The sequence below is a fragment of the Rhinopithecus roxellana genome, chromosome 20, assembly GCF_007565055.1.
Source record: "Rhinopithecus roxellana isolate Shanxi Qingling chromosome 20, ASM756505v1, whole genome shotgun sequence".
NCBI classification, from domain to species: Eukaryota; Metazoa; Chordata; class Mammalia; order Primates; family Cercopithecidae; genus Rhinopithecus; species Rhinopithecus roxellana.
The window spans coordinates 18,883,776-18,911,585 of NC_044568.1; the positions used below are offsets into that span (position 1 = coordinate 18,883,776).

Genomic DNA, 27,810 nt, shown 5'->3' on the forward strand with positions numbered 1-27,810 from the left:
GAATGGACTGAACCCGGGAGGCGGAGCTTGCAGTGAGCTGAGATCCGGCCACTGCACTCCAGCCTGGGCGACAGAGCGAGACTCTGTCTCAAAAAAAAAGAAAAAAGGCCGAGCGCAGTGGCTCTTGCCTGTAATCCCAGCACTCTGGGAGGCTGAGGCAGGCAGATCACGAGGTCAGGAGATCAAGACCATCCTGGCTAACAAGGTGAAACCCCGTCTCTACTAAAAATACAAAAAAAAAAAATTAGCCGGGCGTGGTGGCAGGTGCCTATAGTCCCAGCTACTTGGGAGGCTGAGGCAGGAGAATGGCGTGAACCAGAGAGGTGGAGCTTGCAGTGAGCCGAGCATCGCACCACTGCACTCCAGCCTGGGCGACAGAGCGAGACTCTGTCTCAAAACTAACTAACTAACTAACTAACTAAATAAATAAATAAATAAATAAAACCAGCCTGGCCAATATGGTGAAATCCCATATCTACTAAAAATCCAAAAATTAGCCAGGTTTGGTGGCTCATGCCTGTTTTCCCAGCTACTTGGGAGGTGGAGGCAGGAGAATTGCTTGAACCCGGGAGGTGGAGGTTTCAGTGAGCCAAGATCGTGCCACCGCAGTCCAACCTGGGCGACAGAGTGAGACTCCGTTTCAAAAAAAAAAAAATGGGAACGTGCTGGAATTACAGATGTGAGCCAGTGTATCCAACCCATGGATTTTTTTTTTAGCAATTATCCTCCAGATGGACCCTGGTGGTTCACACTCTTTTCCTCTTATACATGTGTTAGTTTATTATCTTTTTTATGTTATCTCCTTTATTTGCCTTGGAAATCTTTATTGTCACTTTGGTTAAACAGATAACGAAATATTGTTTCATAATGACATATGATCCTATTTTCACATATTTTGACATCTTTGACAACTTCCCAAAATCAAAATCAAATTTTAAATTAAATCTTCTTGACCTCAAACTGACTTTGAAGTTTTCTAGAGGGTCCCTGGAAAATCTCAAACCTCAAATCTTTGACCGTTTCAAAGGATTTGTTTTACCACCTTGTTAAAAGAGAGATGGTAAACTAATTCGGTTTATTTGGTAGAACATTGTGAAAGAACCACTTCACCTTCCCTACATTGTATTTATATAGTTAAAATGTTGCTATTTCAGAAATTATATAAATTTCCTAAACATTTGTCAATGCCCTTGTTATCTGATCTGTTCTATGTTACTGTTCGTGATTTCAGTTGTTATTTAAAACATCGTATGTCCAAAAACAACCAGAATTTGTTGTGTGTTGTTTTTATAATGAACTCTCATCAGATCTTTCATTATTTTCAGGTTTGCTTGTTTTGTTTTGTTTTTGAGACAGAGTCTCGCTCTGTCGCCCAGGCTGGAGTGCAGTGGCGCGATCTTAGCTCACTGCAAGCTCCACCTCCTGGGTTCATGCCATTCTCCTGCCTCAGGCTCCCGAGTAGCTGGGACTACAGGCGCCCGCCATCATGCCCACCTAATTTTTGTATTTTTAGTAGATACGGGGTTTCACTGTGCTAGCCAGGCTGGTCTTGAACTCCTGACCTTAGGTGATCCACCTGCCTCGGCCTCTCAAAGTGCTGGGATTACAAGCGTGAGTCACCACACCTGGCCCATAATTTCTTTTTTAGTTTGTATGTATTTGTTTATTTTGAGACAGAGACTTACTCTGTTGCCCCGCCTGGAGTGCAGTGGCACGATCTCAGCTCACTGCAACCTACACTTCCTGGGTTCAAACAATTCTCCTGCCTCAGCTTCCTGAGTAGATGGGACTACAGGTGCCTGTCACCACATCTGGCTAAATTTTGCATTTTTAGTAGAGATGGGGTTTCACTATGTTGCCCAGGCTGGTTTCAAACTTCCGACTTCAAGTGATCTGCCCACCTCGGCCTCCCAAAGTGCTGGGATTACAGGCGTGAGCCACCGCACCCAGCCTCTTTTTTATTTTTTTATTTTTTAATACTGCTCCTTGCGGAGCAGGGCTACTGCCCAGAATACCCCTAAACCATCATTTCTTTTTTTTTTGGGGGGGGGGGATGGAGTTTTGCTCTTGTCGCACAGGCTGGAGTACAGTGGCACAATCTCGGCTCACTGCAACCTCCACTTTCCAGGTTCAAGCGATTCTCCTGCCTCAGCCTCCTGAGTAGCTGGGATTAGAGGCATCTGTCACCATGCCTGGCTAATTTTTTGTATTTTTAGTAGAGACTGGGTTTCACCATGTTGGCCAGGCTGGTCTTGAACTCCTGACCTCAGGATATAAGGATATTAATTCTAGTGTGAGACTCCACCCTCATAACCTGATCACCCCCCGAAGGCCTCATCTCCAGACGCCATAAAGCTGAGGACTGGAGCGTCCATGCATGGATTTGGGAGAAGCACAAGCATTCCATCCATAGCACGGGCTCTGCCTTGATACTGGGAGTCACTCCTTTCACATCCTACAGGCTACAGGCAAGTCACAAACCCACACAGAGGGACACAGACTCCCTCCGCCATGGAGGAGCGTCAAGGTTCCCTACAGGTGCACGGCTGGGACGGGTGATGTGGCTGTGGTCACCCTCGCTCACCCAAAGGCCCAGCATCAGAGATGAGACAGCACAAGAATGTCCAGACCACGGACTGTAGCTCAGCACCCAACACGAACAGCTCTAGTCTCGTGGAACCGCAAAGAAAATCAGGGACGGGGCTGGGCACAGTGGCTCACGCCTGGAGTCCCAGCACTTTGGGAGGCTAAGGCAGGTGGATCACCTGAGATCGGGAGTTCAAGACCAGCCTGACCAAGATGGTAAAAACCCATCTCTACCAAAAATACAAAAATTAGCCAGGCATGGTGGTGGGCGCCTGTAATCCCAGCTGCTCGGGAGGCTGAGAAGTGCTTGAAGCCGGGAGGCGGAGGTTGCAGTGAGCCGAGATTGCACTACTGCACTCCAGCCTGGGTGATGGAGGAAGACTCCATCTTCCAAAAAAAAAAAAAAGAAAAAAAGAAAATCAGGGAGGGGGAGATACGAACAGAAAAAAAAAAATCAGGGAGAGGAGAGTTACAAACAGAAAAAAAAAATCAGGGAGGGGGGAGTTAGGAAAGGTAAAGGGACATGGGGGCTTCGGGGGCTACTGACTGTGTCTTGACTTGGGTAATAGCTCACCCTAATAACTCCTTAAACTGTGTGTGTGTGTGTGTGTGTGTGTGTGTGTGTGTGTGTGTATATATATATATATATTTTTTTTTTTTGAGACAGAGTCTCGCTCTGTCACCCAGGCTGGAGTGCAGTGGTGTGATCTCGGCTCCCGGCAAGCTCTGCCTCCTGGGTTCACACCATTCTCCTGCCTCAGCCTCCCAAGTGGTGGGAGGGACTACAGGCGCCCGCCACCACGCTCGGTTAATTGTCTTTGTATTTTTAGTGGAGACTGGGTTTAACTGTGTTAGCCAGGATGGTCTCAATCTTCCGACCTCGTGCTCCACGCGCCTTGGCTTCCCAAAGTGCTGGGATTACAGGTATGAGCCACTGTGCTCAACCAACTGTACTTATATTTTTACAGAAGCTTTACTGAGACAATTCACACACTATAAAATCCATCCTTTTAGTGTGTACAGTTGAATGTTTTTAGAACATTCAGAATTGCACAGTCATCACCACTATTTAATTCCAGATTTTTAATTTAAAAATTTTCATTGCCCTGTCCAGGCATGGTGGCTCACGCCTGTAATCCCAGCACTTTGGTATTGTAACCAAGTGAGTTATACAGAAACGCCACACTCAAGACAAACTAAGGAGTCCTTTATTAGCCAGCAACTGAGAGGCAGCTAATGCTCAAAATTCTCTCGGCCCCGAGGAAGGTGCTCGTTTTGTTTTTATACCGTGGTCTAAATAGGGGAGGGGGGAGTTTAGCTGAAGCAATTTTTACAGAAGCAGAACTGGCAAAAAGTTAAAAAAGTTGGTTACAAAAGCAGTTACAAAAAAATAAACAGTTCCAGGTGCAGGGGCTTAAACTGCCACAAACAGAGAAATGCAGGGGTTTGGGTGCCATCCACCAGGCGCGTCCCCAGGAGCTGCTGGTGCAGCTTCCCTCAGTATCTTATCAGCAGGTGCATTCCTGGACGTGCTTTGAGTCAGTTTACACTAGTTATTCCCGTAAGGGAGGGAGGTAAAGGAGGCTGCAAGTGAAGAAACTAAAGTGCAGTCTGTCTGGCTCTCTCTCTGCTAGGAGAGAGTCACTCAGGTTAAAACAAGGTAGGGTAGGCCAGGCGCGGTGGCTCACGCCTGTAATCTCAGCACTTTGGGAGGCCAAGGCAGGCGGATCACAAGGTCAGGAGATTGAGACCATCCTGGCTAATGTGGTAAAACCCCGTCTCTACTAAAAAAATAAATAAATAAATACAAAAAATCAGCCGGGCGTGGTGGTGGGCGCCTGTAGTCCCAGCTACTCAGGAGGCTGAGGCAGGAGAATGGCGTGAACCCAGGAGGCAGAGCTTGCAGTGAGCCGAGATTGTGCCACTGCACTCCTGCCTGGGCGACAGAGTGAGACTCCATCTCAAAAAAATAAAAATAAAAAAAAAAATTTCATTGCCCTAAATAGAAACCCATTCCTATTAGCACTCACTCCCCACTTTTCTTCATAGCCTCAACAACCATGAATCTGCCTTCAGATGGAGTCACTTATTCTGGACATTTCATATAAATGGAATCACATGACATGTGGTCTTTTGAGTCTAGCTTTTCTTTCTTTTCTGAGACAGGCTCTCGCTCTGTTGCCCAGGCTGAAGTGCAATGGCACAATCATAGCTCACTGCAGCCTCAGCCTCCTGAATTCAAATCCTCCCGCCTCAACCTCACGGTAGCTGAGACTACAGGTATGCACCACCACACCCGACTATCTGGCTTGTCACTTAGCAACATGTTTCAAGGTTCTTCATGTTATAGCATGTGTCAGCATGTCACTCTTCTTTATGGCTAATACTCCACTGTGTGAAGAGACACTTTTTTTTTCACTTTTTTTTTTTTTTTTTTGAGATGGAGTCTTGCTCATCACCCAGGCTGGAGTGCAGTGGCCGGATCTCAGCTCACTGCAAAGCTCCGCCTCCTGGGTTCACGCCATTCTCCTGCCTCAGCCTCCGGAGTAGCTGGGACTACAGGCGCCGCCACCTCGCCCGGCTATTTTTTTTTTGTATTTTTAGTAGAGACGGGGTTTCACCGTGTTAGCCAGGATGGTCTCGATCTCCTGACCTTGTGATCCACCCGCCTCGGCCTCCCAAAGTGCTGGGATGACAAGCGTGAGCCACCGCGCCCGGCCAAAGAGACACATTTTATTTATCTGTCCCTCTGTTGGGCATCTGGGCTCTTCCCACATTTTGGCTAATTAAATTGTCCTGCTGCACACACCGGTGTAGTTTCTGTGTAAATGTATGTAGCTATCTGTTGGGGTGATGAGACCCAACACAGGTCGCGGGGGTGACAAAGTCCGGCGGACTCAAAGGATTGAGCAAAACTTTGAGACAGAAAAAGGCGGGACACCAGGGGACCATCGCTATCATGGAGGCGGTGACGGCCCGAGCTCTGGGAGCCCACGGTATTTTCTGGTAATCCAAAAGAGAAACAGGTGGTGAGAACGTGGAGATCAAAAGAACACGCTGTATTAAGCACATGACTTACAGCTGAGACAGTTTAGCATTTTTTTTTTTTTTTTGTGGAGCAGGTTCTGCTACTTGAGATAACGGGAACAGGAGCCTAGGAGGGCTAGAAGCATGGAGCCAGCAAGTCTAGACACATTCCCGAGGACTTTAGGCAAGCCTTGCCTCAGTTTCCCTCCAACACCTATCTCTCTTACTTGGTGGTATATATGTTGTATTTTCACCACTAAAATGCATAAGAAAAAGGACACGGATGGCTTACGTGTGCTGATGTGTAGCGTTCTCTAAGATCTGACATCACAGAGCTGAACAGCACAGCTGTGCACACACTGCCCTGGCTGTGAGGTGGCACGTCCACACATGAGGAAAAACACTGCCGGGACATCGCAGGGCACTCTCAGGAAATGAGGAACCTGCTGAAGAAGCTTCTAGCCTTGGGGGAGGTCAAGACGCTGAGCCATCTCCTGGAGCAAAGTTCCCTCCTCCAGCCCTTCCTTCCCACCCCTGGCCCTTTCTCTCCAACCTTCCCCTCCCCTCCTCCATTTCCCTCCTCTTTCTACTTTCAGAGAACACAGGGTTCCTGCAGGAAATGGGGCAGTTTCACCTTCCTGAGGAGGGGCCTGAGAGGGGCAGCAGGTGGCCGGGTAGGGCCAGCCCAGCTGTGAGGCTGGCGTGGGAGCTGCCTAGGCTGGGGCCTTGCTGGGGAGCAAGCCTGCATTGCAGAGGCCAGGGTGAGTGGGCTGGGGAGTTGGTGGGCCGGGGTACTGGGGTGCCCACCTGGGGTGGTACAGGCCCGGGGACCCCAGGACACCACCACGGGTGGAAGCTGGGACCAGGTGTGCAGGGCAGGGGACACGGCGGCTTCCCGGTATTCTAGGAGGTGAGAGAGCTGCTGTCAGACCCGCTGCTGTCCTCTCACTGGCCCTCCCCATGGTCCCTAGGATAAGGTCTGGACCCGCCGGGCCCTCCAGAGGCCGCACACCCCTGCTTGTCCACTGTGCCGGCTGTTCCTTTCTTGCGGACCCCGGTGCAGTCCTAGGCACCCTTGGGACTCAGCTCATGTGCCCCTTCCTCCAGGAAGCGTTCCCAGAGGCTGTGTGAGGAGCACCCAGGCCCCGGACTTATTCTCTGTTCTGGAATTCTTTTTTTTTTTTTTTTTTTTTTTTTTTTTTTGAGACGGAGTCTTGCTCTGTCACCCAGGCTGGAGTGCAGTGGCCGGATCTCAGCTCACTGCAAGCTCCGCCTCCCGGGTTCCCGCCATTCTCCTGCCTCAGCCTCCCGAGTAGCTGGGACTACAGGCGCCACCACCTCGCCCGGCTAGTTTTTTGTATTTTTTAGTAGAGACGGGGTTTCACCGTGTTAGCCAGGATGGTCTCGATCTCCTGACCTCATGATCCGCCCGTCTCGGCCTCCCAAAGTGCTGGGATTACAGGCTTGAGCCACCGCGCCCGGCCTCTGTTCTGGAATTCTGTGCACAGTCATCTGCCCTCCTGCCCAGCTGAGAGCAGGGCCCCTTGTCCGGACCCACATTTTTCTTCCAGGTGGAAAGAATTTGCTGAATGGAAATCAAAGCTGTGGCCGGGCGCGGTGGCTCACGCCTGTCATCCCAGCACTTCGGGAGGCCGGGCGCGGTGGCTCACGCCTGTCATCCCAGCACTTCGGGAGGCCGAGGCGGGTGGATCACGAGGTCAGGAGATTGAGACTGTCCTGGTTAACATGGTGAAACCCCGTCTGTACTAAAAATACAAAAAATTAGCCGGGTGTGGTGGCGGCACCTGTAGTTCCAGCTACTCAGGAGGCTGAGGCAGGAGAAGGGCGTGAACCCCGGAGGTGGAGCTTGCAGTGAGCCGAGATCGCCTGGGGGAAAGAGCGAGACTCTGTATCCAAAAAAAAAAAAAATCTGCGCCCTGGTTGGGGTTGGGGGAGCTTCAGGGTTATCACAGGACATTCTAGGGAGAAAGCCTCGGGCATGGGGGAAGTTGGAGTCTGGAGTTGTGGCGGGAGTAGTGAAGGGCAGACCCCCCTTTGGTCCAAGGCTCTTATACAGCAAAGCTATTTTCATGGTGAGGGTCAAGCAGCCTGTACATCTCTTGGTGAATTCTTGCTGATTGGCGTCTGACCCCATGGAGCCTCTCAGTGGGTGTCATGGGTGGAAGGAGCATCTAGAGCCTCCAAATGTGTAAATGCCTCTCAAACGCCTCCCGCTGGGCCTCAGCTTCGACTGACACATCCCCAGGTGGAAGCCAGGAGCAGACGGGGAGGGTCCCTCAGTCCCTGCGAGCAGCTTCAGGGGGAGGGACATCAGCTGAGGTAGACGAGCAGCTTCACGGGGAGGGACGTCGGCTGGGGTGGATGGACGCTGAGTCCCAAAGCAGCCTCTCAGAGCCGCCCCGAGGGGTGGCTTCAGAGGTGGGGCTGAGGCTCCCGGCTCCCACTGGGGACAGAGCAGGCAGGTGGGCCTGGCAGGGCAGTGGTGCCTGTCTACACGCAGCCCTGGAGTCTCTGGACCTGTGTCCAGTGCGTACATCCCGGCTCCATCTCCCATTAGCCAGGTGGGCTGGGTCTGGCTTCTCTGCCTCAGTTTCCAAGACTAGGGGACAGGTAACAGCAGCCTTGCTCTCGGGGGTGGCAGGGTGTGGGTTAAAGGGCAGGACAGCCATGGAGACAGTGGTGACTCCGAGCACCTGCTCCACCTTCCCAGGTCCTCAGAGCCCACTCTGAGGGATGAGCAGCTGGTTCTTGGGTGAAGTGAGCCCCTAGGACTCCGCCTTGCAGGACCCCGCCTTGCAGGACCCCGCCAGGCCCCGGTGAACTGGCCCCACAGGGTCTCGTTGGGATTTGGCCACCAGAGGGCAGCAGCTGCAGCAGCCAGACATGCGGTCAACACCGGGGCCACCCGCTGTCCTGGCCAGCCGTGGGGTGTGAATGGGAGAGGAGGGGGACCAAGCCCGAGGCTCGCCTTGGCCCCTGAGTGTCCACCCATTTCACAGATACTGAGGCCCAAAGGCGTAGGGCTCAGGCATCCCCCACGTGTCCTGTCCCCAGGCAGGAGAATCACTTGAACCTGGCGGGGGCAGAGGTTTCAGTGAGCTGAGATCACACCACTGCACTCCAGCCTGGGTGACAGAGCAAGACTTCATCTCAAAAAACAAAACAAAAACTGAATTTAAAATGCTCCCTAATCTCCAGCTGGGGTGTGCAGCAGGAGGCTGGCTCCATGGGGCTTCGGGGACTGGGCTGGGGGTTCCGGGGGGTGAGGAGTCAGTGCTGTGGGGATGGGGCTCAGAGCCTGGAGACAGACAAGCCAGGAGAGGCTGGGACCTGTGCCCTGGAAGGACAGAGGCAGCGGGTCCAGGGGTCACCCACTCAGAGGCTGACTGAGCACAGTTTCAGGGAGCAGTATGGCCCAGCCTGCTGTGAGAGGATCAGAGAGAGACGGGCAGAGAGCAGGGGAGACAGCGGCTGTGCTGGGAGCTGTGCCATGAGGGGTCGTTCGTTGGATGGAGGAGGGGGTCGCCACGAGGCATCCGCACCCCCAGGACAGTGAAGACCCAGCGTGCGCAGCTGACCTCGAGGACAGGGCAACTGCTCCACCAGAATGTTCCCAGAAGGCGTGGATGCTTCTAGTCCCAGCACTGGGAGGTGCAGGAGGATTCCTAGGTGGTTTAAAGAGGTTCCTTGAGGTTTGTGATCTTGAATTCAAAGTAGCACCCATCGGGACAGCTGGGCCTTCTCTCCTTAGCACACTCAGTGAAGGGCAGTGCAAACCCAAAGCTGGCAGGAAGTGGGCAGGAAGCGGCCAGGTTTTACTGAGAGGCAGGACAGCTCCAGAGGAGATGATGGAGTCTGGCAGGGAATGGGGCAGGCGGCTGGAGGTCCCGGGCGGGCCCTGGAGCAGAAGGGGAAAGGAGGGGTGGGCTGTTGGGACTGCAGTGAAGGTCTGGCCCCACTCGAGCAAGGTGGGAGTAGCACAGGTCATTGCAGGTGAGGGAATTGCTTGGCCAGGGTTGGGCACAATTCTCTCTTACTGAAATTGCCAGGAGTTGAGACAGGGTGGAGCTAGAACAAGGGAGAGGGGGCAGCAGAGAGGTGGGGTGCTTACGGCTCATGCGTGAAGCCCCTGGGGCACGGCATGGAGACTCGTGGCTAAGGTAGGAGAGGGAGGCGGGCACCAAGGCCCAGGGGCCCTGAGAGGTGAGGGGGAAACTGCTCGTACCTCACAAGGCCACGGGAGCTCCCTCAGCACAGTCCCTGTGTAGAGGAATTGCTCAGGTAACGTGAGCTCTGAGGCTTGTGCACATGTTGCACAGAATGAGGTGGAAATATCCACGCCGGGAGGTCTCCAGGCCATCTGGTCAACAGAAACCAACAGCATGCAAAGGCCAGGAGCCCACGCCCGTGCCGGTCTGTGCCTGGAAATGCTGGAAGGCGGCCGGGCACCGTGGCTCACGCCTGTAATCCCAGCACTTTGGGAGGCCGAGGCGGGCGGATCACTTGAGGTCAGGAGTTTAAGACCAGCCTGGCCAACATGGTGAAACGCTGTCTCTATTAAAAATACAAAAATTAGCTGGGCATGGTGATGGGCACCTGTAATCCCAGCTACTCGGGAGGCTGAGGCACAAGAATCACTTGCACCCGGGAGGCGGAGGTTGCAGTGAGCTGAGATTGCACCACCACACTCCAGCCTGGGTGATGGAGCGAAACTCAGTCTCAAAAAAAAAAAAAAAAAAAAAAAAAAAAATCATTCTAAGTCAAGAAAAATTAAAATTTTAAATTATTAGCGTGTGTTTACCATTTATCTTCATATTGTATAATGCTTGGGTTAAATGCAAATAGGACTTAACATGCAGAATCTCCAAAATTGCACAATTCGCAATTTTATTTTAATTAGTTTGTTAGTTTATTTATCCATCTTGACAAGGTCTTGCTCTGTCAGCCGGGCTAGAGTGGTGAGATCACGGCTCACTGCAGCTTAAACCTCCTGGGCTCAAGCCATCCTCCTGCCTCAGTCTCCTATGTAGCCAAGACCACAAGTGTGTGCCACCTAGCTTGGCTAATTTTTGTATTTTTTGTAGGGACAGGGTCTCCCTATGTTACCCAGACTGGTCTCAAACTCCTGGCCTCAAGCGATCTTCCCACCTTGGCCACCCAAAGTGCTGGCTGGGATCACAGACACAAGCCACCAGGTCTGGCCTACATTATTTATATATTTACTTTTGAGACAGGCTGTCATCATGTTGCCCAGGCTGGAGTGCAGCCTCAGCCTCCCAGGCTCAAGCAATCTTCCCACCTCAGCTTCCCAAGTAACTGTGACTGCAGGCACACACCAGCATGCCTGGCTAGTCTTTTTATTTTTTGTAGAGATGAGATCTCCTTATGTTGCCCAAGCTGGTCTCAGACTCCCGAGCTTAAGTGATTGCGGCACTGTTCCCCCGGCAAAATTGCACAATTCACATTTTGTAATTTATAGATTAATATATATTTTATTCTCACCAGAACAGTGGGAACCCTGCACACATCTGGTTTTATTTTGGTCTTTACATGTGCACATCCCACCAGCACCCTTTACCTTTGGCTTCCATAGGGGTGCCCCCCTTGCTCCCCCTCTGCAGCCCCCTGCCTCTCTCTGTTCCCCTCTCTGCAGCCCCCTGCACCCCCCGCTCCCCTCCCTGCAGCCCCCTGTACCCCCCCTGCTTCCCCTCCGCAGCCCCCTGCCTCCCTCTGCTCCCTTCCCTGCAACCCCCTGTACCCCCCTGCTCCCCTCCCTGCAGCCCCCTGTACCCCTCTGCTCCCCTCCCTGCAGCCTCCTGCGCCTCCTTCTGCTCCCCTCCCTGCAGCCCCCTGCACAGCCCCCGCTCCCCTTCCTGCAGCCCACTGTGCCCCCCTGCTTCCCCTCCGCAGCCCCCTGCCTCCCTCTGTTCCCCTCCCTGCAGCCCCCTGTACCCCCCCGCTCCCCTCCCTGCAGCCCCCTGTACCCCCCTGCTCCCCTCCCTGCAGCCTCCTGCGCCTCCCTCTGCTCCCCTCCCTGCAGCCCCCTGCACATCCCCTGCTCCCCCTCTGCAGCCCCCTTGTGCCCCCTGCTCCCCCTCCGCAGCCTCCTGAAGCCCCTCCCCTCTCTGCAACTCCCACTCTTCCTCCCATTGCTCCCCTCCCTGCAGCCCCCTGCACACCCCCTGCTCCCCCTCCACAGCTCCCTGTGCCCCCCTTCTCCCTAGGGCCCCCTGCACCTCCCCTGCTCCCCTCCCTACAGCCCCCTGCACCCCTTCCCCTCTCTGCAGCTCCCACTCTTCCTCCCATTGCTCCCCACCACTGGCTGCTTGAAGACATCAGACTCCAAGGGTCCCTATGACTGGCCCAGCAGCAGCCCTGGGTCTCCAACCCCCGGGTGGGGTCAGGGATAGGCCTGGCCTCCCCCCGCCTGCTGTAACCCACGGATGATGCCCCCCTCCCACTGCAGCCTCAGAATTCCAAAGCCAGCCTGGTTTCCAGCTCAGTGCAGTCCACATGCAGACCCTCCTCTGATTTCGAAAGCCCCTGTGGCTTTGCCAGAGGACATTCCGCTCCTTGACCCTGGCTGGGGACGGAGGGAGATCAACCCATCGCACTTACAGATAAATAAACTGATGACAGAGTTTGTCCCAGGTCCGGGGCCAGGGTCAATCTCCCTCAAGGGAATCGGAGGTGGCTGGGGTCTGCCAGTGGGGAGAGAACGCATGGCCTGGGACCCCCCAGGCCACTTGTGACTCTCTGGGTTCGTTGGGATGGGCCCAAGCTCCCAGGCCCCCTCCTCTCCGTTTCCCAGCCTGCTGCGGCCTGAGGGTGATACCCTACACTACTGCCTGGGGGGCCCCAAAGGGTGGTCACCAAGCACAAGTTCTCCTGCCTGGCCTGGGACTGAGTCCCAGAAGCCCCTGGGCTGGCCGGATGCTCATGGCCTCACTGAGGGCATGAATATCTTCGGAAACAAGAACCAGCTGACGGAGGCTTTAGCCCAGCTCTCCCTGGGGTCCTGTGCAGGCCCTACTCTTAAGGAGGTGGCTGTTTTGTAGCTGGAGAGCTCTGTGGGTGGCAGGACTGAACTTGAAAACCAGAAACAACCCCCAAGCCTTGTGACCTGGGAGGCAGGAGGCGGGTCTGTCTCCCTGGGCCTGGGGTGGCTGAGCCAAGGTACTCAGCATCCTGTCCCGCTCATGGTGAGTGTCGGGGACCCAGGAGCCAGGGGTTGTGGTTTTGGGGAGCGTGGAGCAAGGCTGAGGCCAGGGCTGTAATGAGGGTGGAAAGCCCCTCTCCTCTCCAACTGCCTGCAATCCACCATCAGTGAGGGAGAACCTCAGTGAGCAGGCGCATAGCATGGAGCGCCATCACGGGCTGCGAAGGGTGAGGGTCTCGGGATGGAACCGGTGGGAGGGGGGGTCTCAGCTTGTGCCATCACGGGCAGTGAAGGGTGAGAGTCTCAGAGGATGGAACCGGGGGTGGGGTACTCAGCTCCAGGCAGGGGTGAGAGGGTGGCCTCTGGGGTGACTGTCTGGAGAGTTGGGTGGGGAGGGTGGGGAGGCCAGGCTGAGGGGCCCCAACCTCATGGGAGCCGGAAGCCTGTTGGGGAGTCCTTGAGAGGTGTTTCCCTGGGACTCACTGGGAGGAAGAGCTCACACCCGGGTGCAGATGTGGGCTGTGGGGGTCAGAGTGGTGGGGGCAGCCATGGGGGGCCTGGGCAGGCGAGGAGGGATGCGGGGAAGCTACTAGCCTCAGGGTGAGCTGGACGCTGGGAGGGAGGCGTTGGGGGCAGAAGTGGGGTGCCGGCCTCGCGGCTGGGCCTGCAGTTTGAGGGGCCTATGGACTCCCCCAGTGCAGACATCAGCCTGGTCAGGAGCCGGAAGAGAGTCCAGGGCTGCTGAACTTGCTGTGAGCCACTGGGGCCTCCCAAGGAGAGAGACAGGGCAGGGCTCCCTGTGGAGCCGCAGGTTCCCAGATGTTCCTTCCTCAAGGCTCATTTGGGGGCCCCTGTGCCAGACCCCGTGGGTGGTCAGATGGGCCCCACGCTGAGTGTGGGCTCCCGTCCCTCGCACGTGCAAGGAGAGGCTCATGTGAGCAGGTGCACGTGTGCGGCTTGTCTGTGCACATATGTATGTCTGTGTGCATACGTGTAGGTACCTGTGTGTGTGTGTGTGCACAGGTGCAGGTACCTGCGTGTGTGTTTGCTCATCACGTGGGAAAGGCTGTGCGTGTCTGTTCTCGGTACGTGGACGTGTCTGACCACGTGGGCTTGGGATGTGTCCAGGTATTCTCATCTGCGATGATCTGTGTGTGGGGGGCGTGTTGCCTGTGGCTACTTGTGCAGAAGCAGTAACATCCGATAGGGTCGTGGAGGCATCTGCGTGTTGGCTGTGGATGGGGCTTCTGTGCGGTTCTGGGAGACAGAGCCGGGTGGAAACCCAGACATCATTCTGCATCTGACCCGCCGCCTTCACTCTGGCGAGGCTGTCGCCTGCCTCTCGACAGAGCCAGGTCAGCACCACCCTGTGAGGAGACCCTCGAGGTGGGGGCCTCGGTGCACCCATCTCTGGAGATGGACCCAGGACTCTGATGCAGGAGCCCACACTCTTCACAGAGCACTGCTCCCACCCCCAGGGGTCTCCTAGGACTGCTAACCCCGGCTTCTCCCTACGCCTCACTATGGCCAGGGGAGGGGAGAGGCAGGAGGGCCTGGGAAGGACAAAGGGCCCTGGTCAGTCAGGGACATGAAAGACGCACAACCAGAACTAGTGGAAGAAACAGAATTAAACACACCCTGAGCCTTTCCCACCGCGACTCTGCCAGCTGCACCCTCTGTGTCAAGATGTGAGTGAAGGCACAAGCATTTCCTCCTGCTCCTGTCCACGAAGGTGAGAGGAAAGGAATTAGAAAAGAGTAACGCCCTCGGGCCGGGCGCGGCGGCTCACACCTGGAATCCCGGCACTTTGGGAGGCCGAGGTGGGTGGATCATGAGGTCAGGGGTTCAAGACCATCCTGGCCAACACGGTGAAACCCCGTGTCTACTAAAAATACAAAAATTAGTCGGGCGTGGTGATGGGCGCCTATAGTCCCAGCTACTGGGGAGGCTGAGGCAGGAGAATCGCTTGAACCCGGGAGGTGGAGGTTGCAGTGAGCTGAGATTGCGCCACTGCACTCCAGCCTGGGCGACAGAGCAAGACTCCGTCTCAAAAAAAAAAAAATTAACACACTTGTCAGACAATAGGTCTCTGCTGTAGGCAAAGATTCCAACCCATTTCTGGGAATGAGGAAGTTAATGGAAGAGTGTGTCAGTGAGGCGGACTGGAGGGCCCACTGGGAGCATTCCAGGGTGTTCCAGCGAAAGACCAGGGAGCCAGAGAGGAGCTCAGCTCAGACGTCACGGGCACAATGGGCCGGGAGTGAGGAAGACGCTGAGGTCGGGGTTTGTTCCCAGCTGGAAGAACTGGCCCGAGGACCACCCAGACAGACACACCCCCCTCACCCCCTACAGCCAGAGGAAAGTCAGGAGGCCCTTCCCTAAACATGTTTTTGGGAATCGGGGTAGCTATTTTAAAAAACGCTGCTGGGCGCGGTGGCAGTTACTTTAAAAGTAGCTGCTGTGGGCCGGGCGCGGTGGCTCAAGCCTGTAATCCCAGCACTTTGGGAGGCCGAGGCGGGCGGATCACGAGGTCAGGAGATCGAGACCATCCTGGCTAACACGGTGAAACCCCGTCTCTACTAAAAAAAATACAAAAAACTAGCCGGGCGAGGTGGCGGGCGCCTGTAGTCCCAGCTACTCGGGAGGCTGAGGCAGGAGAATGGCGTAAACCCGGGAGGCGGAGTGTGCAGTGAGCTGAGATCTGGCCACTGCACTCCAGCCTGGGTGACAGAGCGAGACTCCTTCTCAAAAAAAAAAAAAAAAAGAAAAGAAAAAAGTAGCTGCTGTGGACCCAGCTACTTGGGAGGCTGAGGTGGGAGGATCGCTTGGGCTTGGGGAGTTGGAGTCCAGCCTGGGCAGCATCGCAAGACCCCATTTCGTAAAAAAAAAAAAAAAAAAAAATGCTCATGCCTGCATTCTGGCTTGAAGGGCTCCTGGTAACCGGGCGTCTCTGGAGCTCGGCCCACACAAAGCCTGGGGTCGAGAGCCCACTCACACGTACGGCACTGCCCACCTTGCTGTCGCTTTATTTTTAAATATGAAATTCGAGGTGACAAAGATTACCAGCTGCCGAGGGAAGTCTGCAAACGCAACAAAAGGTCCAGATGAACAATGGGAGACGCGCCTGCATTCCATTTGGTAAACCACAGAAGAGAGTGCAGCTGACTCCAAGCAGCTCCGCTGCCCTGATGGGAGCGGGGCAGGAAAGAACACAGCAAACCTTGGAAACCGCCCTCCGGAGACCCAGACACACAACCCCCAAGAAAACATTAAAGAACCGTGCTGGGAGACAAAACAGAGGAAATGGAGTGTACGGAATAAGCATGAGGAAACCCAGGACAGGAGGCAAAAAGGAAGCTCAAACAGTCCAACCCCTGCCCGAAACCCTCGCCAGACGGAGCTCAGAAAGGAGGGGAGAAGGAACACCGGCGACTGGAAATTCCCTGGACTGGAGGCAGAGGGACAGCTCCAGGGAGTGAAAAATACGAAGTCACGGCATTCCGGGGGAAGAGGGGTTGCCCACACAGCGCCGGGCGCGATGTGGCTCCCATCAACCAAGCATGCACAGACAGACAGTGGCGCGGGCACCTCCTGAGGGAAAAAGGTTTACCACCCAAAGTGCACATCCAGCGAAACTACTGATCCGTGATGAGGGCAGAATCAAGACACGGACGGGAGGACTGGGGAGTGAATTCCCGCAGACCCGCTGTGAGGGGATGGTTGCAGGGCCCACGAATGGAACAGGGCTTAGTCTGCTTTGCACTGCTCCAGAGGAATCCCCGAGGCTGGGTAATCTATAAAGAAAAGGGGTGGGTTTGGCTCATGGTTGTGGAGGCTGTACGGGAAGCGGGAGGCATCTGCCTCTGGTGAGGACCCCAGGGAGCCTCCCATCACTGGCAGAAGGGGAGGGAGCAGGTGTCACAGGAAGGATGGCCTGGAGTGTAATTGTCCATGTCCTTGGTGCTTGAACAAAGAAGTAGTAGACAAAACATACAAAGTAACGAGCAAAACACAGGAAGGAAGCAGCGAAAGCAGGGATTTATTAAAGTGAGAAAGCTCGGGAGTAGGATGGGAGTGGGCGCTGTTACAAAGTTTTCTGGTTTTTTGTTTGTTTGTTTGTTTGAGAAGAAGTCTCGCACTGTTGCCTGTCGCCTGGGCTGCAGTCCACTGGCGCCATCTCGGCTCACTGCAACCTCCGCCTCCCAGGTTCAAGAGGTTCTCCAGCCTCAGCCTCCCAAGTAGCTGGGATGACAGGCACCTGCCACCACACCTGGCTAATTTTTGTGTTTTTAGTAGAGACGGGGTTTCTCCATGTTGGCCAGGCTGGTCTTAAACTCCCGGCCTCAGGTGATCCGCCCACCCCACCCTCCCAAAGTGCTGGGATGACAGGTGTGAGCCACCACGCCCGGCCAGTTTTCTGGGTCTTAAGTTCACCTTTCATGATTCCTATCCCCCTTATCTGGATGAAAGATTTGGTCCATGGCTAATCAAAGGCTGCGGTAAACTGGTGCCTGCGGATGAAAGGATGGCCCATAGCCAGTCCACAGCACTTTCCTTTCCATCTGGGACATGGTGGGGGTTGGGGGCTGTAGGGAGAGCAGCCTTTGATCCTTTGCTACTGGGCGGTGGGGCTTTTCCTTATGGTGCAGTTTTTGGAAGTTGTTAGTTGGCCCTGGGTTCCCTGCCCCAGACCGCGGTGTTTTTCCTGGATTCACCGTGCATCGGCCTTGGACTCTCGCCCCCTGACCTTGGTGTCTTCCCTTTTAGGAAGTCAGCACAAATTAGCGTCCCGTTCCCTGCCCCAGGCCTCGCTGTTTTTCCTTGATTCCGCACGAATTGGCCTAAGTTCGCCACCCCCAGACCCTATTCTCCTGTTCACAGTCATCACCGGCAGAGAGGGAGCCAGAGAGTGATGGGGGAGGTGCCAGGCTGGTTTTAACAGTTCTCTTCCGAACTCACTCATTACCTCCAGGACTGCACCAAGCCATTGATGAGGGGTCCGTCTCCATGACCCAAAACCCCCCAACACTGGGACCCAGTTTCCACGTGAGACTGGGACAAACGTTCAAACTCCATCAGGACTATACACCAAACAAAGGTGGAAGACCTTCCGTGCAGACGTTAAGTGGGCACGGAGATTCCAAGCTGGGAGCAGCAGGTTGGACGAGGGAGGCTCTGGGGGCAGGGAGGGAGGTTGCAGAGTCCAGAGCTTGGAAGATGGAAGCTAAGGGCACCCAGTGGAGGGCAGGAGAAGAAAGGCAACTGGAAACTCCGGCAGGGTTAAGGTCTTGATCTGAGGCTGGTTGTGAGCGGCTGGTGCCTTTGTGCTCACAGCAGGACTGCCGTAAAGTAGGTACCTCCGTGACTTCCACAGACAAAGAGACTGAGGCCGAGACATCTAACCAGCTCACCCATGCTGCCCTTGGACGGTGGTCGTGAGATGGGAACCCACAGCCTACCAGGCCCAGCCCCTAGGACACCCTCTTGTTAAGTCAGTGGCTTTGAGCCTCAGAAATGGTACAAAATGCAGCCTACGCAGGGCTTTCGACCCCGGTCTGGTGCTCGGAAGACATGCACCTGCTTCTACCCCCACTCCCCACCCCCTGCTGTGAGGCCCTGAGATTCTGATGATGTCTGAATAAGGAAGCTGCATTTCCATGTTGCACTGGGCCCTGAATGGTGAAGCTGCGTTATCATACGGTTTGGCTCCGTGCCCCACCCAAATCTCATCTCAGATTATAATCCCCACGTGTCAAGGGAGAGACCAGCTGGAGGTGGGGGCCGTTCCCCCCATGTTCTCGTGGTAGTGAGCAAGTTCTCACAAGATCTGTTTGTTGTTGTTGTTGTTGATGCTGTTTTTTAAGACGGAGTCTCGCTCAGTGGCCCAGGCTAGAGCGCAGTGGCACGGTCTCGGCTCACTGCAACCTCCACCTCCTGGTTCAAGCAATTCTCCTGCCTCAGCCTCCCAAGTAGCTGGGACTACAGGCGCCCGCCACCACACCCGGCTAATTTTTTTGTATTTTTAGTAGAGACGGCGTTTCACCGTGTTAGCCAGGATGGTCTCGATCTCCTGACCTCGTGATCCTCCCGCCTCGGCCCCCCAAAGTGCTGGGATTACAGGCAGGAACCACCATGCCCAGCTATTTTAAAGTTTTGTACTTTGTTCGTTATGGATTTTTGTTTTACATGAATTCTGATGTTTTAAAAATATTGAATGAAAATACTATTTATCATGACCTGGGCATGGTGGCTCATGCCTATAATCCCAGCAGTTTGAGAGACCAAAGCAGGCAGATTGCTTGAGGCCAGGAGTTGGAGACCAGCCTGGGAAACATGGGGAAGACCCTGTCTCTACAAAAAACACAAAAATTAGCTGGGCGTGGTGGTGCACGCCTCTGGTCCCAGGTACTCAGGAGGCTCAGGCAGGAGGACTGCTTGGGCCCAGGAGGTGCAGGTTGCAGTGAGCTGAGACGGAGCCACTGCGCTCCAGCTGGGGCGATCCTCCTCCCTGCCGGTCTCTGCGCCGCGAAGCCTCTGACCAGTGTTCCCTCCTGCTCCTCCCAGCAGGCCTAGTTTAGCCCCAGTGCTCAGCCCACTGTCCCCCAGAACCCCAGACACCGCCTAGCCCTGGGACTGAGACTTTTCGGACAGGGCACCACCTGGGAACTGTGTTTCCGGGAGCCCTCGGACAACTTCAGTGTGCTCTGCCGAGGCCTAGAAAGGCCCCGGTTCCAAGGACATGTCCAGCTGCTTGGCCTGAAATCTGTAGCTGCAGTGTGGGTCCCTGTGGCGCTGGAGGGCTGCAGGGCGGGGGTGCAGACCCCTCAGCGTTAGAGCAGGCGTCAGGGACACACCTGGGCTGTGCAGCAGCTTCTGAAACGCCCAGATGTTTTCCCTATGGCAAGCCACGTGAGATGATTTGTATGCGGAAAGAGGTGCTTCATGAGAATGCACTATTTGAATGACTGTTTTCTTGCTTGCAGATCTAGGCCCCGGGTCCCGAGGGAGGTGGTAGCAATTAATAACAGCAGCAGCACAGCAAGGGCTGACAGCCACTCACCACTCATCCTGTGCTGGGCCTGCTCGCAGCCTGCTGTCCTTCCATCCAGGCTCTAGCCCCACCCCTGGGTCTGGGATCCCAGCTTCTTACTATGCCTCCGCCTAGCCCAGACAGCAACGCCCAGTCACTGGGTGTCCGGCCTTCCATCCCACCCACCCTGGCAGGGAATGTGCTGGTTACTTATTGAACATGAGAAGCTATAAACAGGACAACAGCCAGCTGTCATCACTTCCACCCAATGCCTCTGGTGCCTCTTCTGGCAGGCAGAGTGACTCCTCACAGCCTGAAACTCGTCCTCCTGCACAGGCCGGCCAGGCCAGCACAGAGGCACCAGGGCAGCAGCGCACGCAGGTCCCCGGGGACCCCGCCATGTGGACCAGATGGTGGCTCTGGCCCCTTGTGGCCGTCTGCACTGCAGACTTCTTCCGGGACGAGGCAGAGAGGATCATGAGGGACTCCCCTGTCATTGATGGGTGAGTGCCCACCTAAGCCAGGTGCTTAGGGAACCAGGACTGGGAACTGGGGCTGGGGGAGCCGGGCTGGGGGAGCCGGGGCTGGGGGAGCCGGGGCTGGGGGAGCCGGGCTGGGGGAGCCGGGCTGGGGAGCTGGGGGTGTGCCCTTGGCTTGGGGCTCAGTTTCTGTGATGGGGCCCTTGCCCTTTCCTGACCCCTGCTTCTTTGTGGGGTCTCTCAGGGCCCCCAAGACTTCAACAGATGAAGGTCTGCAGGGTCAGGGCAGGAGGGAGGCAAGGCCCCAGCTCCCTGGCCCCGAAGCTCAGAGTGAGCTCTGTGCCTGGAGACGCTGAGGCCCTGCACCCCGTCTCTCCCTGTGCCTCATCTTCTCCCGAAAGCTGCAGGTGTGGGTGGTGCCCTACAGGCTCTCTCAGAGCCAGCATCTTTTTGGCTGTCTTCCCACTCCCCCTGGCCTGCCTTCTCCTGGGGGGAGGCCCGTGCGGCTCGGCCCCTGTCTGTGCTGCCCTGAGTGCCCGCCTGGCCCCACCCCGACCTCGCTGGGGTGCGGGGTCATCTGCTTCTCTCCTGGTCTCCGCAGGGTGGAGATTCCCACTGCCCAGGAATCTGACCCTCCTCCCCACCCCTTCCTGGCCCAGTGCCCCAACACTGGGTCTCCATGGAGGCCTCCTGCTTCCAGGCTCCAGATCAGGGTCCACACTGGCTCTGCGTTGGCGGGGGAGGGTCACTGAGAGTTCGCCCTGTGTCTGGCACAGTGTCTCCTCCTGGAAGATGCCTCTGGGCTTTGCTGGGGAAAAACTCTGTGAACAAAGTAGGGAAACCTGATGTCTTGTTGTGTAAGAACTTCAGGAAACAGGCCAGGCTGGGCAGTTCACGCCTGTGATCCCAGCACTTTGGGAGGCCAAGGCGGGCGGATCACCTGAGGTCAGGAGCTCAAGACCATCCTGGCCAACATGGCAAAACCCCCTCTCTACTAAAAATACAAAAAATTAGCCAGGTGTGGTGGTGGTCGCCTGTAGTCCCAGCTACTCAGGAGGCTGACGCAGGAGAATCACTTGAACTCGGGAGGCGGAGGCTGCAGTGAGCCGAGATCGGGCCACTGCACTCCAGCCTGGACAACAGAGCGAGACTCCGTCTCAAATTAAAAAAACTTAAGGGAGCAGAGGCAGCTCCAGAAAGGGAGCCGAGGGTGGTCCCACGCATCCTCATGGTTTAAAATGGTCACGCCAGCTCCAGCCCTCACATCTGTACGCCGGCCAGCAGGGAGGAAGGAGAGATAAAGAAGGGAAAAAGGACAAGCAGCAGGTGACTGTCAGGGTCAGGTTTTTGTTTTGAGATAGAGTCTCTGTCGCCTGTCATCCAGGCTGGAGTGCAATGGTATGATCTGGGCTCACTACAACCTCCACCTCCCAGGTTGAAGTGATTCTCCTGCTACAGCCTCCTGAGTAGCTGGGATTACAGGCGCCCACCAACATGCCCCGCTAATTTTTTTGGTATTTTTAGTGGAGGCGGGGTTTCACCATGTTGGCAAGGCTGGTCTCGAACTCCTGACCTCAAATGATCCACCCGTCTCGGCCTCCCAAAGTGCTCGGATTCCAGGCACGAGCCACCACGCCCGGCCAGGGGTCAGTTGTTAGAAGCTGTTACAGGACCCACCTTCATCCCTGGGCCATGGCCAACGACACAGGGGCAGGAAGTAACTTCAATCCAGACGGCTGTGTGCCCGCTAAAAATGGGGGGTTTTAAAGTTACAAAGTAAAAGAGGAGAATGGGTCCTGGGGGCAGCCAGCAGTCTCCCCTACAAACAGCTGCCTGAGTGTGTGCTTCCTGCAATTCCAGCACTTTCCAGCACTCCTTGGAGCAGGATGTCAGTTTCCATATCCCAGCTAAGGGCACTGCCCCAGCTGCCCAGATAAGGAGGGTGGGTCTGATTAGCTGCAGTTTGACCTGGCCATGAGGCAGGCAGGGCCCGTGTCCCACTGAGAAACCAGAGGCCCCACCTTCCCATCGTTTTCTCCAGTAGGAGTGGAGAGGGCTGGCCAGGCACGGCGACCCACACCTGTGGTCCCAGCACTTTGGGAGACTAAGGTGGGAGGATCACTTGAGCCCAGAAGGTTGGGGGCTGCAGTGAGCTGTGACTGCACCCCTGCCCTCCAGCCTGGGCAACAGAGTGAGACTCTGTCTCAAAAAAAAAAAAAAAAAAAAAAAAAAAAAAAAAAAAAAAGAGGAGGGGCTGCAGGAGGAGGAGGGAGGGGAGAGCAGACAGCTGCCCCGTTGCAGCCTCTCCCTCCAAGGGTGGCTGCTGGGAATTCCTACCCATCCCAGGCTAATGTCTGAGATGGGCCGCCTGTGTCCTCAGGCCAAGGAGTAAAGTCTCCTGGGAACCCTGCCTAGCCCCACCCAGGACAGTGCCCAGCGTAGGGCTGCACCCTAGCAATGAGGCTGCTGCCCAGGCAGGGTCCCTGGCTGGAGCTCATTCCCACTGCCCTCAGCAAATGCGTCCTGAGCACCCGCTCTGTGCTGAGGGCTGGGGAGAGGCGCGTGCCAGTGCAGGCTGTCATGTGGACTCACTGTGGCCAGAGACAACCTCGCTGTTGCAGGAGTTTTGGGAGACACTCACACCAGCATCAGGCCTGTGCCCGCCCATCTGCCCAGGGGCGGGGCCAGAAAGTGTGCCATGATGAGCTTGGGGGCACCAGCCCAGGGGAGGTCAGGAGCGACTGGAACCCAGGAAGGGCAGAGCCCTCCCCTCGTTTCCTCGAGGAGCTCCGTGGTGCATTTGCCTTGGAAAAGCTCGTGTGGGCCTGTAGATTTCGGCTGGGTGGCCGAGAGCAGGGCCCACGGCTGGAAACGATGAACACTGTTAGTCCTCTGCCTCTCCCAGCTGCCCTGCAAGGAAGGCACCAAGACACCTTCATATTCCAGATGGGGAAACTGAGGCACAGAGGGGCGGGTCTGGAAACTGGATACGGAGGGGCCCCTGTGGCCCCATCCCAGCACACACCCTCCAAGGGTGTCCCCCTGAGACAGGGGCGCAGCCCACATCACAGGAAGGAGTCTGAGGCCCCAGACCCAGTGACGGGAAAGGGGAACCCCAAGCATTGCCCAGGGTTGGGGGTCAGGCTCCAGCCCCTTCCCAACGTCCTTGCAGCCTCCAGGTCACGGGATCAGGGACGAGGGCTGTCTGGGGCTGCAGTGGGGCCTGGTCGATCCCAGGAGTCAGATCTGCTGGTTGAAACACAGATCATAACCGAGAGCCTACCCTGGGCCTGAGATGTGATTCTTTTTTTCTTTTTTTCTTTTTTTTTTTTTTGAGATAGAGTCTCGCTCTGTCACCCAGATTGGAGTGCCGTGGCGCCATCTCGGCTCACTGCAAACTCCGCCTCTGGGGTTCACGCCATTCTCCTGCCTCAGCCTCCCGAGTAGCTGGGACTACAGGCACCTGCCACCTCGCCCAGCTAGTTTTTTGTATTTTTTTTTTTAGTAGAGACGGGGTTTCACCATGTTAGCCAGGATGGTCTCGATCTCCTGACCTCGTGATCCGCCCATCTCGGCCTCCCAAAGTGCTGGGATTACAGGCTTGAGCTACTGCACCCGGCCATTTTTTTGTATTTTTAGTAGAGACAGGGTTTCACCGTGTTAGCCAGAATGGTCTCGATCTCCTGATCTAATGATCCACCCGCCTCAGCCTCCCAAAGTGCTGGGATTACAGGCATGAGCCACCGCGCCCGGCCTGAGAATTGCGTTTCTAATGAGAGTGGATTCCCTGTGCTCCTGGTCTCTGTCAGGCGCTGCTGGGCAGCTGGATTCGGTCCCTCTGAGACCCTCCCTCGGTCACCAGCTCTGACAGCACCAGCTCCCCCTTCCTCTGTGTTCCCCTTCCTTCTCCTTACGAGAGCTCCCACCCTCACCGCCAGCTCCTGGGAAAACCTTGGAGAGCCTCAGTCCTTTGGAAGTTTAGAAGGATCTGATTGGAGTTTGGGTGCAGGGCTCTTCCCTGGAGACAGAGGCAGTAGAGAGGCCTAGGTGGCCCCCAAAGCCTGTACCTGACGCTCCCCAGAAGGATGGGAGTGCCAGGCCCCCCAAGGACAGGCCATTCCAGTTATCCAGCCACCCACCGTATTCCCCAAGAGACAATTGGATTTTTAAACTGAAAACTCTCAGAAACAGTATCACCCCCAGGCCCTTGCCCCTTTGCCCATGTCTCCAATGCTGTCCATTGACGTCATTTGACTGGTTGTGTACCCTCAGACAATGTGTCCTCCCCCCAGCCTCCTCCACAGAGAAAGGCCCTGGAAGGGATGGGCTATCCAGCTCCCTGAGCTCCTGGCTCGCGGCTCCCTGCCCTGGGGGTGGACACAGGTGGGAAGTGCAGCCCTTGCACAGGTGTGTTCAGGTGGCCAGTGATCCGTCACCCCTGCGGCCTGGACTTCAGTCCAGCACCTGCCATGAGGAGCAGGAAGTGGGGAGCACAGCCCGGAGTTCAGGAGCTTGCAAGCCCCCAGGTCCCAGTGGCCTCTCTGACTGCCTGGCCTCCCCCCGGCGACTCCAGGCACAACGACCTGCCCTGGCAGCTGCTGGGTATGTTCAACAACCGGCTGCAGGACGCGAGGGCCAACCTGACCACCTTGGCCGACACACACACCAACATCCCCAAGCTGAGGGCTGGCTTCGTGGGAGGTCAGGTACCGCCCACCCTGCCCTGCATTCACCCTGCGTGGGGTCATCCCGTCTCCTACCTTGGGCCTGGCTACAGTGTGGCCGTCCCTGTGGCGTTGTTCCTCCAGGGTCCCTCAGCGCCACAGGCCCTTGTAGAGACAGACACCCAGGCCAAGGGAGGGCTTCCCAGGGGGTGGGAAACCAGACTCCCACAGGCATGTGGGGGGTGGGCTGAGACCTGGCTGCATCAGCTCCTGGTACCCCCTGTGGCCCCCAGTTCTGGTCCGTGTACACGCCCTGCGACACCCAGAACAAAGACGCCGTGCGGAGGACGCTGGAGCAGATGGATGTGGTCCACCGCATGTGCCAGATGTACCCTGAGACCTTCCTGTATGTCACCAGCAGTGCAGGTGGGGTCCTGACCTGGACCCTCCAGGTCCTGCGTCCTCCCACCCAGCCCTCATCCTGAGCAGCAGGTACTGATCAGGACACCTCCCCTCCAGACGCCAGGTGCCCACTCCCCTGCACCCCGACTCTCCCTGCAGGCATCCGGCAGGCCTTCCGGGAAGGGAAGGTGGCCAGCCTGATCGGTGTGGAGGGCGGCCACTCCATTGACAGCAGTCTGGGCGTCCTGCGGGCGCTCTATCAGCTGGGCATGCGGTACCTGACCCTCACCCACAACTGCAACACGCCCTGGTGTGTGACTCCCCATGGGAGGCCCTCGGGCTGTGGTCAGGAGGGAGGGGCAGACACTCCCTGCCACCCTCCTGAGCCCATCCCCTCTGCCTATGAGTCCCAGGCCGGACCTCGCCTGCTGGGCTGATGGGAGGCCGAGACCACCGCTCACCCCTTGGGCACCTGTCTTTTGTTCCCGCAGGGCTGACAACTGGCTGGTGGACACGGGAGACAGCAAGCCCCAGAGCCAAGGCCTGTCACCCTTTGGGCAGGTGAGTGGGGTGGGAGGGGCTGGTCACCCCCGAGGAGAAGGCAGAGGCCCTGGAGGGTGACCGGAGCAATGAATCTCCCCACGTGGGACCTCAGTGTCCTCATTTGTAGAATGGAGCTGGCAAGGCCGGGCGCGGTGGCTCAAGCCTGTAATCCCAGCACTTTGGGAGGCCGAGACGGGCGGATCACAAGGTCAGGAGATCGAGACCATCCTGGCTAACATGGTGAAACCCCGTCTCTACTAAAAAATACAAAAAACTAGCCGGGCGAGGTGGCGGCTCCTGTAGTCCCAGCTACTCGGGAGGCTGAGGCAGGAGAATGCCGGGAACCCGGGAGGCGGAGCTTGCAGTGAGCTGAGATCCGGCCACTGCACTCCAGCCTGGGCGACAGAGCAAGACTCCATCTCAAAAAAAAAAAGAATGGAGCTGGCAGCCATCCCCCCAGGGTGGGTGCTGAGCCCTGAGTGGCCCCAGACTTCCAGCCATGAAGGATGATGACTCACACCTGGTCCAGCCTGTCCACCTCCTCAGCCCCAACCCTGGGGTCTGTGAGGGTGGACGGAGCCCTGTCTTCCCAGCGTGTGGTGAAGGAGCTGAACCGTCTTGGAGTCCTCATCGACTTGGCTCACGTGTCTGTGGCCACCATGAAGGCCACCCTGCAGCTGTCCAGAGCCCCAGTCATCTTCAGCCACTCCTCGGCCTACAGCGTGTGTGCAAGCCGGCGCAACGTGCCTGACGACGTCCTGAGGCTGGTGGTGAGGGCCAAGAGAGCCACCCCCACCCCACCTCCCTGGGCAGGCCCTCCTGGCTCTCAGCTCCACCCTGTCTTCCTGTGCAGAAACAGACAGACAGCCTGGTGATGGTGAATTTCTACAACAATTACATTTCCTGCACCAACAAGGCCAACCTGTCCCAAGTGGCCGGTAGGTGGGGTGTGAGTGGCCAAGGGGACTGAAGCGGGAGGGCCTCACTCAGGACCCATACCTGTTGCTCCCTGGACAGACCATCTGGATCACATCAAGGAGGTGGCAGGAGCCAGAGCTGTGGGCTTTGGTGGGGACTTTGACGGTGTTTCAAGGTAAGGGGGTGAGAGCTCTGTCCTGTGGATGAGCCGAGAGGTTCATGACCCCGTCAGAGGGATGAGGCAGCTGGAGGAGGGACGTGTGTCCTAGTGTGGGGGCCCAGGTTCTCCTGGCCTCAACACAGGGTCCCTGAGGGGCTGGAGGACGTCTCCAAGTATCCAGACCTGATCGCTGAGCTGCTCAGGAGGAACTGGACAGAGGCGGAGGTCAAGGGTGCATTGGCCAACAACCTGCTGAGGGTCTTCGAGGCTGTGGAGCAGGTGAGGATGGGGTGGCCACCTGAGTGCGCCCCCCCAACCGCCAGCAGACAGGCTGCCCCACCTGTGTCTGTCCCCAGGCCAGCAACCCCACGCAGGCTCCCGAGGAGGAGCCCATCCCGCGGGACGAGCTGGGTGGCTCCTGCAGGACGTATTACGGCTACCCCTCCGGGGCCTCCAACCTCCATCGCCAGTGGGGGTTCCTGCTGGCCTCCCTCGCTCCCCTGGTCCTCTGTCTGTGTCTCCTGTGAAAGCTGGGAGACCAGAGCCCCCTTTAGGGCTCCTGGAGTTCAGGGAAGACCTGCTCATCCAGGACTCCAGATGCCAGGAACCCTACTGCCCGCATGCAAGGACCAGCATCTCCTGAGCGGGTGTCTGGGCTTACCTGGGGGGCAGGATACCTGGGGACAGCTCAGGACACATACACACACAGTAGGCCCTCAATAAAAGCAACATCCCTTCACATCCGGGGGTACGTGTCGTCGGCATCCAGCCCAGGAGGGGTGTGAAAATGGCTCCTGGTTGGACCTGGGGTGCAGGAGTGC

At 56.5% G+C, this 27,810-nt stretch overlaps 1 protein-coding gene across 2 annotated transcripts; it reads left to right on the plus strand.

The window, feature by feature from the left end:
• Positions 1-6,275: 6,275 nt before the first annotated feature.
• Positions 6,276-27,730, plus strand: DPEP1 (dipeptidase 1). 2 transcript variants are annotated; one of them, XM_010364038.2, is made up of 11 exons: positions 6,276-6,374; positions 20,160-20,326; positions 24,876-25,008; positions 25,260-25,392; positions 25,528-25,678; positions 25,860-25,929; positions 26,505-26,681; positions 26,765-26,849; positions 26,929-27,004; positions 27,133-27,268; positions 27,346-27,730. In XM_010364038.2, exons 2-11 carry the CDS (start codon positions 20,223-20,225, stop codon positions 27,514-27,516), a joined length of 1,236 nt encoding a protein of 411 aa, XP_010362340.1. In that variant the 5' UTR covers positions 6,276-6,374; positions 20,160-20,222; the 3' UTR covers positions 27,517-27,730. The 2 variants fall into 2 exon arrangements, with proteins under 2 accessions (XP_010362340.1, XP_010362338.1); XM_010364036.2 differs by having other exon boundaries at positions 6,279-6,374; positions 20,117-20,326.
• The last annotated feature ends 80 nt before the right edge of the window (positions 27,731-27,810 follow it).